At 40.7% G+C, this 16,357-nt stretch overlaps 1 protein-coding gene across 4 annotated transcripts in view; it reads left to right on the top strand.

Moving 5' to 3' along the window:
• kcnn1a (potassium intermediate/small conductance calcium-activated channel, subfamily N, member 1a) overlaps positions 1-16,052 on the top strand; it is a 59,757-nt gene extending 43,705 nt beyond the window's left edge. For 2 of the 4 annotated variants that reach the window (XM_030402531.1, XM_030402532.1), the window contains 6 exons: positions 2,116-2,257; positions 2,734-2,844; positions 3,940-4,067; positions 5,866-5,874; positions 7,952-8,021; positions 10,488-16,052. In XM_030402531.1, coding sequence (XP_030258391.1) covers positions 2,116-2,257; positions 2,734-2,844; positions 3,940-4,067; positions 5,866-5,874; positions 7,952-8,021; positions 10,488-10,793 — 766 coding nt within the window. In that variant the 3' untranslated portion in view covers positions 10,794-16,052. The remainder of the gene's footprint in view (positions 1-2,115; positions 2,258-2,733; positions 2,845-3,939; positions 4,068-5,865; positions 5,875-7,951; positions 8,022-10,487) is intronic. The other 2 variants (XM_030402533.1, XM_030402534.1) reach the window with 1 other exon arrangement.
• The last annotated feature ends 305 nt before the right edge of the window (positions 16,053-16,357 follow it).

The raw sequence follows: 16,357 nt of genomic DNA, 5'->3' as shown, positions 1-16,357 counted from the left end.
CTGCATTTTTGTCAAACATATTTATGGGGTATATATTTAACAGAGAGAAGTGTTATACTTTATTCAATGTGCCAAAAGGTGCAGCACATTTCTGCCTGCCTTGAAGACATGACTCACTCTCTGCACGCCTCGATGACAAGATGAATGAAATTTACATACTAGTCACTTGTAATTACAATATTTAGCCAGCTGATCAAGTTTAGCCCCCTGGCAGCTATCAAAGGGCAGCTGCTGAAGTGTTGGGATGCAGGTAAAAGAGACAGCGGTGTCAAATTCAATGAGCTTCTTGCTTGTTATTCATCCGATCCCACCCCAATGTTTGCAAATGAAAGCCCATCCGAGAAGACGCACAATCCCCTCCGACCTGATATAATACTGCAGTATTTGTCAGAGGTGGTTTTCATCTCTAGACGGACGCCAGGTTTTCCCGTTGGTCCCCTGCTCTCAATATACTGGCTTTGAAGCATGCAGGATGCAGACATCTTTTTTATTCCTGCATGGTATTGTACAGACTGCTTCTCTGCATGTCATTTTCGAAGCTTGAGTCCCACAGAACGCACACTTTTTGTCACTCTGAGGGGGGAAAAGTGCTCATAGTTATTTTCTCCTTTGACTTTGAGCATGATTAGAGACTTGAGAGTGTGAGTTTAAAGAACTGCAGAAGGCATGATTAGTTGGTTGATGATATTTGATAATAATGGACTGTCTTGGGGGAGAAAGAGGAGCGGGCATTTCTACAGAACCAACCCAGGGTTTTTTTTTTCCACTTCAATTTTGAAAGAAAACCTTAAGGAATTCATCATCTGGCCCCAAGTGTTCCAGTCTGTACTTCTGCACTAATTAGAGGTGATTGTTCTGGCCATTTTGAGTCGACATGCTGGGTCACCGCTGGATAATTTGAAGTTGTTGGCAATTCATGATTGGCCAAGTCCCCTTTAGAAAAACCTCAGCAAAATCCCAAGAAATAAGACTCCATCCACGAAGTCTTGTCACAAGAATGTTAGCGAGAAGGCTCCAAAATTAATTCTTATCTGATCTCCTCCTAGACAGCCCATTGGGAATAATGAGGCGAGTTGAATGAGGGTGGGTGTGTGAGGCAGATTTGCCTCTGTTATGGACTTTTGTCTTGCAGCAAAAGGTATGGGAATGTCATCGTCACTCCAGCTTTGTACAGTGTGTTGTTCTTCATAGAAATATTTTTGTGTATGCACTGTGGGGCCTTTGGACTGACAATTCAAGCATGGCTGTCAGCTATTTTCAGCGAACAACATGTTTGAAGTGATGATTTGCATTGCCAAACCTTTTTTCTCGGGGCGGGGGTGGAGCAGCGTAAACTCTATGGAGGAAGCTTTGCAGCCAACCCTGACCAATAAGCCAATTGTTAGTTTGACTTAATGCAGCTGTGTGTGCATTTTGGGATGCTCTGACATTACATTTGTTGGGTTGTCACATTCAAATCAAGTTTGACCTGCGGTACTCTCAATCCAGTCACTTACGGCGACATGGCCTGTCACGTTGTCATTTGAAACATGTCGTCTAAAAATTGTCATTTCTATGCTAATGTGCGACAAGAGTAAGTGATTTGGACTCAAACCCATTTTTTTATGCTCCTCCATATCATTCCTTTCACCAAATGGTTAATTTTTATATTGATAGACACAGAACATGCAACACATGTTCAGTGGTTTTGCTCTTTCAGTTTGGCATCATTCCATCAACTTCGTTAGAAAACGAGTTTTGTCAGTTTGAGTTTCCTTCCATTATACATGTTTCTTCATTAAACTCTCTCAGATTGAAATTACAAAAAGAAGAAGAATAGAAATTGATTTTATATTTACATACAGTACCTTAATTTTTGTTCCTCAGAATGAACTTTGATGCATTTTTTTTAGCCAACCTGCCAAACTGGCTTCATAAAAGAGGTGTAATACCTTATGTCATGATTTTTTCCTCCTCCTCCCCCCCGCGATCTTCACCACCTCCACCTCCTCCACTCACCACCCCTGTTTGGTTCACACGGCACCACATCATTCTCCAGCATGCTCACATTCAAGCTGCTGTGTGCAGCTTTACTGACTGTGTGTATCCCACTTCTGCTTATCTTCGTCACTTCAGGTATCATGACAAACAGGAAGTGACCAGTAACTTCCTGGGAGCCATGTGGCTCATCTCGATTACCTTCCTCTCCATCGGCTACGGGGACATGGTACCACACACGTACTGTGGGAAAGGCGTGTGTCTGCTTACAGGGATTATGGTGGGTTCCTCTCTTCTTCACTCAGATAAATACATAACATTCTCACAGGACTCTGCCTGGAACAGTTATAAAACTGAACACTTGCTGCCAGCTACACTCTCACCATGACTGAACTGCAACAAGAAAGACACAACTTTAAGCAAACTTTATATATAATTCTACTTGTGTAACTTTTACAGAGTCAATAAATGTGAAGATTTTGAGCACATTGTTTTTCCATGATCTATAAGAGTCTATTAATGAAGATATTGAATCCCCATAGAATTAATGTGAAACTGAAATTCATCCAAATACATGTGCCTTATTATTGAGCACAGTCCTCTCTTACAAGCATTTTTTCACGTATTGAAACACTTATATTTTGTGAAAGTTTTGTGAAATTATTTTAAAGATTATGGTCAATCCAAGCATGTTGATTTGTGTTTGATCTATTTAGTAAAGCTCACTAACAATGTCCTATTGTCTTTGCACAACAGGGAGCTGGTTGCACTGCGCTGGTGGTTGCAGTGGTAGCCAGGAAGCTGGAGCTGACCAAGGCTGAGAAGCATGTCCACAACTTCATGATGGACACACAACTCTGCAAACGAGTGAGTCACCACACACTACTGCATTTAGAGTCATTTCAATATCATATTGCTGTTTTGATTTAACATCAAGGAGTGGTTTGTAACCACGTCAAGCAACGATTTGTCTGGGATTGCATTGCATGAAAAAAAAATCCCATTGCGATTATTTTTGCAATTATGAATATTAGGAAGGATTATTTTTGTATCACAAAAGTCACTTTCCTAGAAAAAACTAAGATGATGATGGTGTGACGTTTGTTGGTAACTTTGTGTTGCTGCCATTCTTGGCCAGACCTCCATGGTTAAAGAGATCACTGTTCTCTCTTGGACTAACCTGGTTAAATAAAGTTAAATAAAATAAAACAGTTGGATCAGGGAGTGATTCATCTAAATTTCAGACTGTCTTCTTTGATTAGTTTTAAGGCCCAAAACGTGGACTAAACCTTGACTTTGCTGCAGGTTTATTGGGGTCCAGGCTCCCAACAGAGAGGCCTGAAGAAGTGAAACTAAAAAAACAGTAATTTTACTGTTTTTTTAAAATTACCCAGTTAAAAGTTTGATTGAGAAAGTAATATTTTTTCTCATCCCTAATTCAATTGATCTTCTTGTTGACCTCCAGCTTGAGAGCCACAGGTTTACATGATGTCCTTACAAATGTCCTATGTTGATACTAGTCGTATTATCTTACATAATCAAAATTGTAAACTCTCCCACAGTAATGCAAGCGTGTTGTGTTTTTAAAAGCCTTTACAACTCTCTATATTTTGTATTAACTTGGTATAATGTAGTACTCACGTGGTTTTATGCTGTTTCTATTGATTTTCCAACAAGTTTTCTTTCTTACATGCCAAAATTTCACCTTTCTCTGTCATTATATTTCATTAGACATTATTGATAATATATATTAATATAGGCCACCGCAGCTGCACATACTGTATGTGTCACAGTGTTTTTATCTTAGCATCTTCATTCAATACTAAACTGCATTTCCTTGTTCTCCCGGCAATGACAATAAAAAAATAATCCAATCTTATCTAATCTTATTAATCATGGATGTGTGATAAACCCTGGAGAAGCAGCTGTACGTCTGACGTCTCTCTCAACCTTGGTTCACAGGTAAAGAACACAGCTGCCAATGTACTCAGGGAAACATGGCTCATCTACAAACACACTAAGTTGGTCAAGAAGATAGATCATGCCAAGGTGCGGAAACACCAGCGCAAGTTTCTTCAAGCCATTCACCAGTAAGTCCGGCACAGCATTTGTTTTGTGTCATCCAATGTGATTATGAAAAAATGTTTGACAGAAATATGACAGAGTTGTCCAAAACAACTACTGCCAAGAGGAAACAATAAGCATGCCCAATGAACACGTATGTTACTGAAATATATTTTGGTAGCAGATTTAATTACAGCTTGGTAATAACATGATAATAGTCAGTTAAATAAGAGCAATAATTAAGTTCCAATTACCATGTAATGACTAAAGTGATAATCAGTAATACTTATGTATCAACAATGGGTATATCTGGGTAGTTTTAGACTGAAAATTATGTAATACTAGTAATGAGGAGCCAAAAAAGGTGAATAATGGGGAAACACATTTAAAGAAATAATAGTAATAGTAATAATAAACATGGAGTAAAGCTTGCTCTGACCCTTCTTTCATGTTTAAAATGCACTAACTACAATTCAAATATCTCTCAGCAACAGCTTTTCATGTAAATAACAAATACTTTTGCACCAGGTGATGGTAACTGCTTAGCTAAAATAACAATTTGCTAGCTTTTCTTACTCACCCGCTTGGAGAAAAAAAACTATTAAAACAGACATTTTGGAGTAACTCAATATTGCGCACAATATGAAATGAAACACTGACAAAACTTTCGACATCCAGGGCTAGGGGTGTGCATCTTTGGTTTACTACCGGTATCAAAATAAAAGCAGCTACCTTATGGAGACAGCCACTAACAAATACAGCTACTGATTATTTAGGTCATTAGAACACCATGTTACGATTCAGTCCATAATATTGTTAAATATTACTGATATAACCATTTATTGTTACCAGGTTTCAATACTGTCACCAAAATATTACTGTTCGATTATTAGATAGTTTCCCTGTGATGACTCTTTGGCTCCTTACTACCTTGTTACATATGTGTCAGTTTAATATTACCCAGATATACACAATGTTAAACTGTAGTAAGCTATTATCTGTTTATTACTTTCGTAATTACATGCTTTGACACTCAAGGTGCAATGTGTAAGAATTCTTGTAGAGAGTAACAAAAAGATAACAGTAATGACGTTTATTGTTTTGCAAAAATATCTACTGATGTTAGCATGCTAACCAGCAAGCCTCGGCCTGTCCCACTCCAAAGCTCCTAGTGGTGTCAACACCAACACTCCCCTGGTCCCTGATCGCCTAGCTGCACAGCTAACTTTGCTAACTAGCTGATGGCAGCTACAGTAGGCAGCAGTTAGCAGTTACTCTGGTGATATGCTGCCCCCTTTCATGGTTGAGTATGAATTCGACAGGTGGTCACATATTATTATAGCCTTGTTAAGCTGTTAGCCATTATAACCATGTTATCACTGAGCTGTAATGTTAAGGCTTCCCAATATTTCTCATGATGTTCAATAAATGTGATTTTCTTAACAGTGTTTGTGGTACAAAATATTACGGCTGTATTATTTATAGTTGTGTTGCTAATAACCTGCTGAACTGCTGTCTTAGCTCAGGTTCATAAGTTACAATTACAATTTCCGCTCCTAGAGTACCATTTCCTCTGATTGTTATGCTCAAACACATGTAAGCTCTCTCACATGCACACACTTACAAGAGCACATACACACACACACACACACTACAATCTAGTGTAATGGTCCTTCCTATTCCCCTCCCTGTCCCCCTCTCCCTCCGACTCCCCTTTGACCCTGTGCTTACAGTGACAAGTGTAATGGTTTCACTCGTTTCGTGAATGTTGTGGGGTTAAAACTCTGTACTGTGTTCTGTCTTTGTTTTGCTCTATCACCGCAGAGCTCAGAAGTAAGTTGAGTCTTCTATGTATCCTCCTCCTCCTGTTTCCTCAACATCCTCCTCCTCCTCCTCCTCCTCCTTTCTCCATGTCTACGTTTGACATGCATGAAAAAAAGCGTTTGTTACCAAAAAAAAAAGAAAAAATGGAAGAAAAATGCTGGATGCTGAATCGTTTTGGTTTTTTCTTTAAATTCCGTGTTCCATTTACTTCCCTCTCCCTCCCATCCCCCCTTTAAATGGAATGAAACTACAAAAAAAAAAAGCATCAACATTTTGTCACAAGTGTCAATAGTGGAGGGTTGTCTGGAGAGAGCGTGTGAAAGAAAAAGCATCTTGCACAGAATGAGCTTTTGTTAGCCTGGCCAGCGGTTCATAATCATCTACAATGTACTGTATACTGTTGCCCATGATTAATATAGCTGCTCTGGAGGCTATATTAACCTGCATCCACAGATCTCATCCTACACTGCTGATGGTTTTGTGATGACATGAACACACACACACACATACACATACACATACACATACACACACAGAGTAATGTACTGTAGTTTTAATGAGGTTGAAATGTTTGCTGTTGTTTTAACATTGATTTTTTTTTTTCCTTTCTCGCGTAAGATCAAATGCCAAAGCTTGCACATGACACTGATGCACGAAAAAGTCAGAACACGTAGGTAGTTGGACAAAACAATGCTAATAATGCTTTTTAGCTTTTAGCCCCTATTCTTCGACAGCCATAAGGGATGACAAAGCAGAGCAAACAGACGCTCAGGAGCTGAAACGGTTTCCTGCAGAGATAGAGCCGTAAGCGAGCAGTCTCACTCTGCTCTGATATACTGATTTGCACATGAATAAATGCCCTTGAATGTCATCCTGTCTCATAATTTGCCGAACAGGGAAATTCTTCCCCCTCGCACATCCAGATGATGGCTGTGTGATGCCACCGCTAACAATGACACATTGTTCACATCAGCGTTAACAGTTCTTACAGTGCCATAATGCATTTGATTAGCGATAAAGAGGCACAACGTCAAAGGCATCACAAAACATGTCCGATGTTTCATTGCACAAGTTATCTGAAATGTCTATGTTGCCGTATGTTCGGCAGTGTCATTAAGACTTATTTCTGGCAAGCTTCATCTTTTATTTGTGGCATCCACACACACACACACACACACCCATCAACCCATGTACATACACACACACACACACACACACACACACACACACACAACGTTTCATTGTGCACAAAGTCACTCACAGTCACTGCACGCTTACTGAATGACCAGTGTGTATATATAAAGTCCTACCACCGAGCTGTGTGTAGCACTGACAAAGGGCATGTCATCTTTTTACTTTTTTACTGTCTTACTTTTGGGGTGGAAATAGACGAGAATGTTTTGATTTCAAACTTTTCGGGGGGGGGGGGTTTATTGTATGGAAGCATATTGCATTCTTGCCGGGCAACAGCATCATGTTTTGTCAGCATAATAATACGTTTTTTTTCGGCATTAGATCAAGTTGTTTTTTTCCTCTTATTCCAAAGCAAATTATTTTTGGGTCGTAACAAGATCATCTCTCAGTATCAAGTCTGTTTCTCATCAAGGCGAAAAAATATTTTTTTCTAAGAAAGAACTTTTATGAGAAAAAAAATCTTGTTATAATGGGATAAAACATGATGAAGACAGTCTTTGTTCTTAAAAAAACGAGTGTAGTATGCTTCCACTGTTTTGCATGTTTTGGTTTGCATTGACCAAGACCAGGAATGCTTGTATATATATACATGTATATTTCCATATACTTGTATACATATAGCCATGTAAAGTACATATATATTTTGGATGCATGCAGGCTGTCCTCTCTGTTTTCAATGTCATCGGTAAGAGAGCACGTCTGATAAAAAAATGTGTTGTTCCTCCTCCTCTCTCCCTCCTCCTGTCCCTTCATAAACCCAAACAACCTGTCTCTCTCCTGCAAACTCCTCCCCTCTACTCCCTTATCCCCTCTGCCACTCTTCTCCTCGATTCCTCCTCCCCTTTACTTCTTCCCTCCTCCTCCTGCTCCCACCTCCCTGTGCCTCTACCAGACTGCGCAGTGTGAAGATGGAGCAGAGGAAGCTCAATGATCAGGCCAACACCTTGGTGGACCTGGCGAAGGTAAGTGTCTAATCTGATGTGACCTCACAATCGACATTTTCCCATTAGATCCCTCAGATTGTTTTGTTTCAACAACCAGCGAAAAAAAAAAAAGGCGAAGAAGACGAAGGGTGTTTTCCAGCTTTATTGAGAAGATTCAATTAATGTATTCGATCATTTGGTCCGCCTGTAAATATAACTTGCAACCCAAATCCTGCCCTGGGAAGAATATTTGCGTTTCTGGTTCTGTGGATCTCGGCTCTGTTCATCTTTTCAAACACCGTTATTATATTTATTCCGGCAAGAGAGAAACAATCGAGTTAAGCATTCACGTGGTGATGAGGCAGTAATATTTTCCTTTTGATTGGATTATCAAAGGGTTACACTGAGGTTTTTCTTACGATTGAATGTCTGCCACTAGGGGGCTCTCTTTCAAAACAAAACAAAAGATGTTTGCTGAGTGTTGTGGAGGGCCGGGCGGAGCTTCTTACAGCTCGGTAGAGATTCTGGATTAGAGTCAGACCCTCCGGAACATAAACACCTGGAGTCACTTCAGATTCTGCTCTGATCCAGAACCGTTTACAGACAGGAGGAAAGATCAGAAATTACTTTAAATTTACCGAATTAAAAAGTGGATTTGTCTTCAGTCCTGTTTATTAACCAGACTGCAGCAGCAAGCTGTGAGACTGACCTCCGTTTTTAGGTGTACATGTACTGTAATGTCGACTGACAACTGGGGCTGGAGCGGGTGTAACGTTCTGCAAAATATATAACAACGGTTTACTGCAGTATTCCCACCTATTATATCTATAAATGTTGGTCAGTTGTCTCATTCGTGGTAGGACCTAAATGAGATCGATATTTACCAGAGACAATAATGGAAACAAGTCCAGAACTATATCTGAGTCTGCTGTATGCTATTGTTCTGTGTGTTCATATTTGTCAGTAAACTAAGATCAAGACAACTAAATCTTGAGTTCCTTCTTCTCGTGACATCTTACAGCGGTGTTAAAACCGCACGCTGTAATCGCCATCTGGCTGTTTAGGAGGCTGAATGCAGTCACGCCTCTGTTGCCTCTGTCCAGCTCGACTCACCAGTGACCCACCAAAGCCAGGCAGAGAGGGGGTTCAAAGGGAGTTACATGACTGCAGCCTCATTTGATGTGGATGGCATTTGCACTCTAGTGTGTGTTTTAAAAAGGTTCTGAGGCCAACTCCTTTAATGTGTGTTTACTTGCCCCTTACTCTGCTCGGATCCATCTGTGTTCACCATGCAGTAGTTTGACGGCTCGCTGTCTTTTCTTCAACCCGTACAGGGAAGTAACTATATAAAGAAAATAAAGAAAAATTATGTAGAACACATACATGTACAATTCATGTTATAGCATTAAGCAAGAATTGCATGCAGACACCGCGTACATGAGTGCTGGCCTCAGTGAATCCATTGCGGAACAATAAGTGTCTAAATAATGGAGTAACATTTCATTATATGAATGAGTTGTGTCAGGCGTATACATAAAGCATTAAAGACCTTCTCTGGCTATAAATGGATTGGAGGAGCTGGTTGTGAAATGGTGGGAAGATAAAATCAATGCTGACTAGCTGAAACTATACAGCTCCGCTCTACGCTGCTTCCTGCCATTATTCCCTTCACTTCAGACTGAGGACGTGAGATTTAGACTGTCTGCTCATGTAATTTATGATGAACTGTTACATTTCCTAGCATTGTATTGTAAGCACTGTAAATATGAGCTGTTGCATCGGCCCGCGTTAGAGGTGTGAAGCTGCACTGCGCTCACGATTCGATTGCGACTCAGCTGTCAACAATTCAAATGCACAACAATTCTTGAAACATCAGGAAAAGCAGCAAAAGCTGTATCTCTTCAATTCCAGTATCGGTGTGACTCAATTCAGAACATTAACATTAAAAGAACAAAAACATAAATCTGTCAGCAGTGCATCACACGTGTGCTGTCATCTACTAAAATATTATTGTCACATAGCAGCACTTCCTGAAATTGGCAGACATTACAGACATGACTAATCTCCATCTAAGCTCCCTGTGTTCTTTATGGCTGCAGACGTTAGCTTTAGGTGAAAATTGTACACACCGTGTGTGTCTCCAGTTCGTGCTTCCCAGCAAGTTCATAAACTCTGAAATGTGTCCACGTGTCTAATTTCAAAATACTGGATGCAATTTTTATCACTCACTGCTGATCTCTGCCTCCCTTCATGATATCTCCTAACGCCAACTAATGTTGAGAAGTAACTAAAATCAAAAGTCAACATTAAGCTCTGCCACTCATCGCAATGCATCGCAGAATCAAGAAATGTCCATACCTCCAGCAGGAAAAATTAAGTTTTAAAACACATTTTTAATGTTTTTCATCTTGTCTCTCCCTCCTCTGCCCCGCCCTCCTCCTCTCCCTTCTCTGTCCTCCTCTTCCTGCATCTCCCCGAACACATTTACTTTCTTTTCTTCATTAGACCCAGAATGTGATGTACGACCTGGTGTCAGAGCTGCAGGAGCGAAGTGAGGAGCTGGACAAGCGCATCGGCACATTGGAGGACAAGCTGGACTCGGTGACGGGCAGCCTGCAGGCGCTGCCCTGCCTCATCTCCCAAGCCATAACCCAGCAGCAGCAGGACTTCCTGGACGGCTTTGTTCACCGCTTTCGGCCCGCCTCACTAGCCTCAGAGCGCTCCGAACGCTCCGAGCGATCCTGGACTTCCACCGCCCGAAGGCGGCGCTCTCCCTCCACAGCACCACACACTTCCTCTGATAGCGGATAACCTTGACAAACCTCCTGCAGTCACCTTGGAGCCCCACCTTCCCCTAACCAACCCATCCAAAGCTGTCCCTGTCACCGCAGGCGAGTCCATCCCTGGACTAATAATGAACCCATATCTTGACCCCTGACCTGATCCTTGCCCTTATTCTCTCTCTCCTTCCCTCCCACCCATCCCCCCCATACTCAACATCAAATCCAAAAACCAATTCCTCTGTGACTGAGCCTCTCAGCACAGGACTGGATCAGAGCTACTCCAAAAGAACAAAGAAAAGCAAACAGACTTAAATCAAGAAAAATACATAAATGCATCCAAAAAAAGAAAAAGAGAAAAAAAAATTAAAAATGACTGAAAAACCGAGATAAAGTAGAGATATGGTTTATGTTTTAGCCATTGTATGGCTGTTCAAGTTAGCTTTTTTGTAAAAGCCCTTGTATAGTTAAAAAATGACTGAGTTCAGGGTCGCTGGGGTGAGAGCTGGCTATCACACCAGAGAGTCCTTAACCATGAGGGGGGAAGTTGGTCTGTGGAGCTGAGGGCCTCGGCTCACCTGCTGGCCCTCCGAGGCCATGGAGGACATCCGTCCACCCATCCGTCTGTCCATCTGTTTGTACGGTGAGGAGAGCGAGACAAACCATTGGATTTCCCTTTCAAAAGACTAGTGTCCTGGATTCTTTCCCATAGGTCCCATAGGTGAAAGCTTTAGAAGAGGCCACGAAAGCTCTGACTGCAGGTCAGTGTTTGAAAATGCGCTCGAGGTGGGAGGGGAAACTGTCACACAGAAGAGGAGCAAAGGGGATGCATATGGCATTACTACTGGGTAGGAAAAATTTACACAGTTGCCAACTTCAAGGTTTCAGCTTCCTTGTTCTTACCAAGGGAAAATGAGAGCGACTATCTTTTTTAGTTACATATTGACATGTGATTTTTCAGTGCCTGAATGTATAAATAGTAGAGGGTTATTTAATTACTAATTTCAGAGCTTTTTTACGATGTTAACAGTCTGAATACAGCATTGCATTCCTTTTTCAGATACATTCCTCTCCAAAAATTTAAAGAAAATGTCTTAATGTAATGCATAACATTGCCTCCATTACACAGCAACTCTAAATGTTTTGAAAAACCTATTTTCTTTCTTTCTATTTCTACTAACACCGTGAGAAATGAAAAAGTTCAAAGAGTAAGCGAAAGTGGAGACAGACAGAGAATATTTTTTGAGTGTGTTTGTCGGCGAGTGAGTTCACTTTTAGCTCAATGGTGCACACTCATACACACAACAATGAAATATATAGTAGTCTACCTTTCTCACCACCACTAATTAGAGCTTCCTGTGGTCTTCAGATAATGGCATGGCTTGAGGTCTGCTGGTATACACGGCCACACAGGCACACAGTCACCGGTCGAACTGAGAAACCAACCCTGCCCCTTTGCATGGTTCTGTGCAAACATGACAATGGAACACAATCTTCCTCAGACGGCCTGATGATTTTACATGATTTTCATTTTATTATGTTTACTTTTGTTTGTTGGTTGCCTTTCTTTCTTTCTTTCTTTCTTTCTTTTGTTTATTTTGACTACTTTTTTTTTTATTTACTAGGATACCTAGGGTTTTTTAGAGTTGCAAACCCAGAGAGTTGCAGTAATGTGATTCTGTAATGCATTCCCTGTTTCAAACCTGCGGTGAAGAAAAATCGCTATTACAAAAGTATCCTGAAAGAATCCAAATAAAAGTGCTGAAGAAACTTTGATGAACTGGTCCCTCTGCAAGTTTAACAGATTAGAAGTTTTGGGGAAAACGCTTACTTTCTTCTTACTAGCTGAGTGTTTGATTATAAGATCAACTCCACCCTCGTGTTTGTGCAGCACATGTAGAGCTACTGCTCGTAGCCGGTTAGCATAGCTTAGCATAAAGACTGGAGACAGAGGTACAGATCACAACGCTCAGTCCAAATTTATCACATATCTATAAAATCACAACTTGTTGTTTATGGACTTTGGTTTTTGTACAGATTGTATGAATGTGATATCACATGGTAATTAGTGAATTTTAAGAGTGCATGACGTAAGAACTTTCATCAATAACGTTAAATTAAATGTAAACCACTTAATGCGGTATTCCATCTCCCCCCTTACATTGCATTCACGTCACAACAACGCTGTTGTATCATCTGGCCCTTCAAGTGGCTGTGAGTTTGTTGTAGCTAGCTCATTAACACTAATGTTGCTAACACTAATGTTGCTTAACGTCATTAATGTTAGCCAACATTAACGTCGCTAACATAAGCTAGCTAATATTTGGGCAGTACAGTATGTTGGGCTCATCCTTAAGAAATCAGCCATTTTTATGTTTTTTCCCACTAACTGGCAACAACCAAGACTCTCGAGTCTGACAAAACACAGATACTGCGTGATACCAACAGTGTTATACTATTGGCTGACAAACCTTGTTAAAAGCTGGACCCAACTGCCAGAATTTTTATACAGCGATAATAGATTAATATGATTAATTCACAAATGTTTTCAAGGAGAATAGATATTTTTATTCTCCGCCTTTCTACAAGCTCTGTAGATGTATTCATGTATTTAAAAGATTTGTCTACATAAAGATGGAATCTATATGACCTTTATAACTGAAAAATCTGTCATTTTGATGTTGTGACATCAAAACAATCTTTTGTCCAGGACCACTAGATGCAGGGCTAACTGAGCTAACAGCAGCTACAGTTAGCAGCAGTTAGGGGTTACTCTGGCAATATGCTGCCCTCAGTTTGTTAGGAGTATGAATTAGTCAGCTGGCCAATCATTAAAAAATTGCACCTTTAAGGGTGCTTCTCCTTCAGGATAGCTTGTTTCCTCTTTTTCTATTGGTGCCCGGTTACCTTCCCAGAGCATCACATTATGGCCGTTTCTTCATGTCCTTTGGCATCTCATACAGAGAGAAGGCACCCTTTAGCATCTGTGTGAGACACTAATTCCAACATAAACCCATCCTTGGCAATATGAGACAGTCACAACGACTGCTTCTGTTGACTTGTAAACAAAGTGAGAAAGTCCCAGAAGGGTGGAGGTCGGGGTTGAGTGCAGACTGTTGACCCAGGAGGACGGGGTTTGTGTATGAAACCAAGCATCAGTGCTCTTTTGCTAAACCTAACCAAGTAGTTTTTGTGCCTGAACCTAACCAAAGTGGCTTATCATGTAAACCAGTCGTTATTAAGGCTCTCTAGCTGGGATGCTTTGCGCGTCACACACAAGCACGAAAGGGTACTTGAAGGGAGTAACAAAGCCACTTCTGGATTTGACAGTCTGGGATGAGAACGAGTTGTCTGTCTTTATGCTAAGCTTTATATTCAAAGACGCAAGAGTCGTGTTGATCTTCTCATGTAACTCTCAGCAAGTAAGCGAATGACGGTATTTCCCAAAATGTCAAAATATTCCATTAACATTTACTGTATCAGGCCTCAGTGATTGAGGAGACACTTTTGGAAAAATGTTAAAGGCATGGTGTATGACGCATCCTAGAGTTGTGATGACTTGTAGACTTTTGATTTAAAGAGACATATCTAGGAATCTTCAAAATTATTGTTTTTTCCAAAGTGCATTTAAAAAGACAGATCAGAAAGTTGGCAGGTTAGTGGGCTAGCATGCTGTCCTAAAGTAGTTTGAATGGTAGACAGTCCCAGAAGGATGTTCGAGCTAAAAAAAAGAAAATCAACTGTACGGCCCCATAAGCTAACAGACAAACAGCATCATTATTATTTCTAGGATCTTAATTAATATATTAATTAAGTTGCTTCAGGCTGAATCAGTCGAACCCTGTGAGACTGTGAGCGACTCCGCTCTCCCACAGACTCTGGACTGGTCAGAGAGAACCTCATTTAAGAACATACTCAGTTTGCAACTAAATCAAGCATGAATATTAGCATTTCTTCTTTTCAACTTGAGTTGATGAAGCATGACTCTTTACTGACCCCACCTTTAGCCGCGTCTCGTACAGTGCTACGCTCCACTCTTCCACTATGAGGGGATCTATCATGCCATTACAGACTCCGTTTCAATCAGTGTCATCCAACGAGTCAGGACAGCTAATGGAAGATTATCTGCTTGATTGGGACCTTACCTGCCTGTTCCTATCTAAGGTTTCCCCCTCTTCATTACATCTGAGGTTTAGCCTCACGTTTGTCATCTGTCATCATTAAGAGCATCAGTCCCCCTAACACACGGAGAGGCTTCCCACTGACCTTTGAGTGGTTCGGTTGAAAAAGAAAACAACACAAAAGAAAGGAAGAAGCAGGGGAACCCCGAGGTCATATTCCATGTTGCACTCAGTGTGTAATATTCAGTTACACCAGGAAGGATCGCAGATGTTTGAGTGTCTTCCCCAGAGAGATGAGGCGGTACTGGTGTTAACGTACATCGTCAGAGGCGGAGAGTAGATTGAAAAGGAAAGAGAGAGAAATATGAGAGCAGTAGCTCATTTACTGACAGATGTCCGTTTTGGCCCAGGGGGTTTGTGAACAGCAAGAGTGGGTGTCCTGTAAATATGACCTCATTGTAGATGTCGCCAAGTAAACGGGACAAATGGTGAACTGCAGGGGTAAAGGTAGCTGGGTGCACTGCACAGCATGTTGAGAGTATGCAGTAGAAAAACAATATCTAGAGGGAATATGAAGGGTTTGAAATTAAAGATGGCTTTTTAATTAATTTCACCTAATTTTCTGCCCATGGATGTTTGATCAGGTTCTGTTGTTTGTTTCTTTACCCTGTTGTTTTCTCTTTCTTTGTCACCAACAAAATCCTGCCAAAAAACACCATTCCAATATTTAATAGTGACCTGAATTTTCTCCACCAGAAAATAATAAAAAACACACAGTATTTTGTAGTGAGGTGAGGGACATTCTTGATGTTATTCCGATGACGGTAGATGAGTCAAAGTGATTAACGCATCCTGGAGTCTTTTATTATCCTGAAAAAGTAGGCTTTCCTCGTAGAGCAGGAATCAGAAACACACGTCAACCGAACAACAGCAGAGTGAAAAACCCCCAAAAAGTGAAGAAATGTAACCCAATCATTGTTCTGTGTACACTGCCACATGATGCATAATGTACGTAGTAGCACTGGAATAAATCAACTTTTAATGGATGGCAAATGGGTTTAACATGTTCTCTGTATACTGTTCGCTGTTCCTTCATTTTGCAGGTGAACTTTTGTCCTAGCAAGGAGAGACACCAAGGTCAAATCATTAAAGGCTATCTTCAGCTATGACCATAACTCTCTTCTTCTTTTATTGGGGAAGCTGTAGATGAATCTTTCATTCAACACAATTTCTTATGCTTATTTTCCATTAAATGCACAGTATGTAACTTCTGCCACTGAGGATCTCTCACCCAAATGGTAATGGGAGTTAGGTTTTTTTTCCACAGCCCAAGAGCCAGAACGAAATGTCGGGAACTTGCATTTCTGCAAATTGCACACATTCAAATGTTGTACGTTTCATAAGTACCATATTGACTCTGGCTGGAATGTTCACAGACATGAACATGTTTTAAAGGAGACCTATCATGCTTTTT

The sequence above is a fragment of the Sparus aurata genome, chromosome 21 (genome assembly GCF_900880675.1).
Source record: "Sparus aurata chromosome 21, fSpaAur1.1, whole genome shotgun sequence".
NCBI lineage: Eukaryota > Metazoa > Chordata > Actinopteri > Spariformes > Sparidae > Sparus > Sparus aurata.
This window is presented reverse-complemented; position numbering and strand designations above follow the sequence as displayed.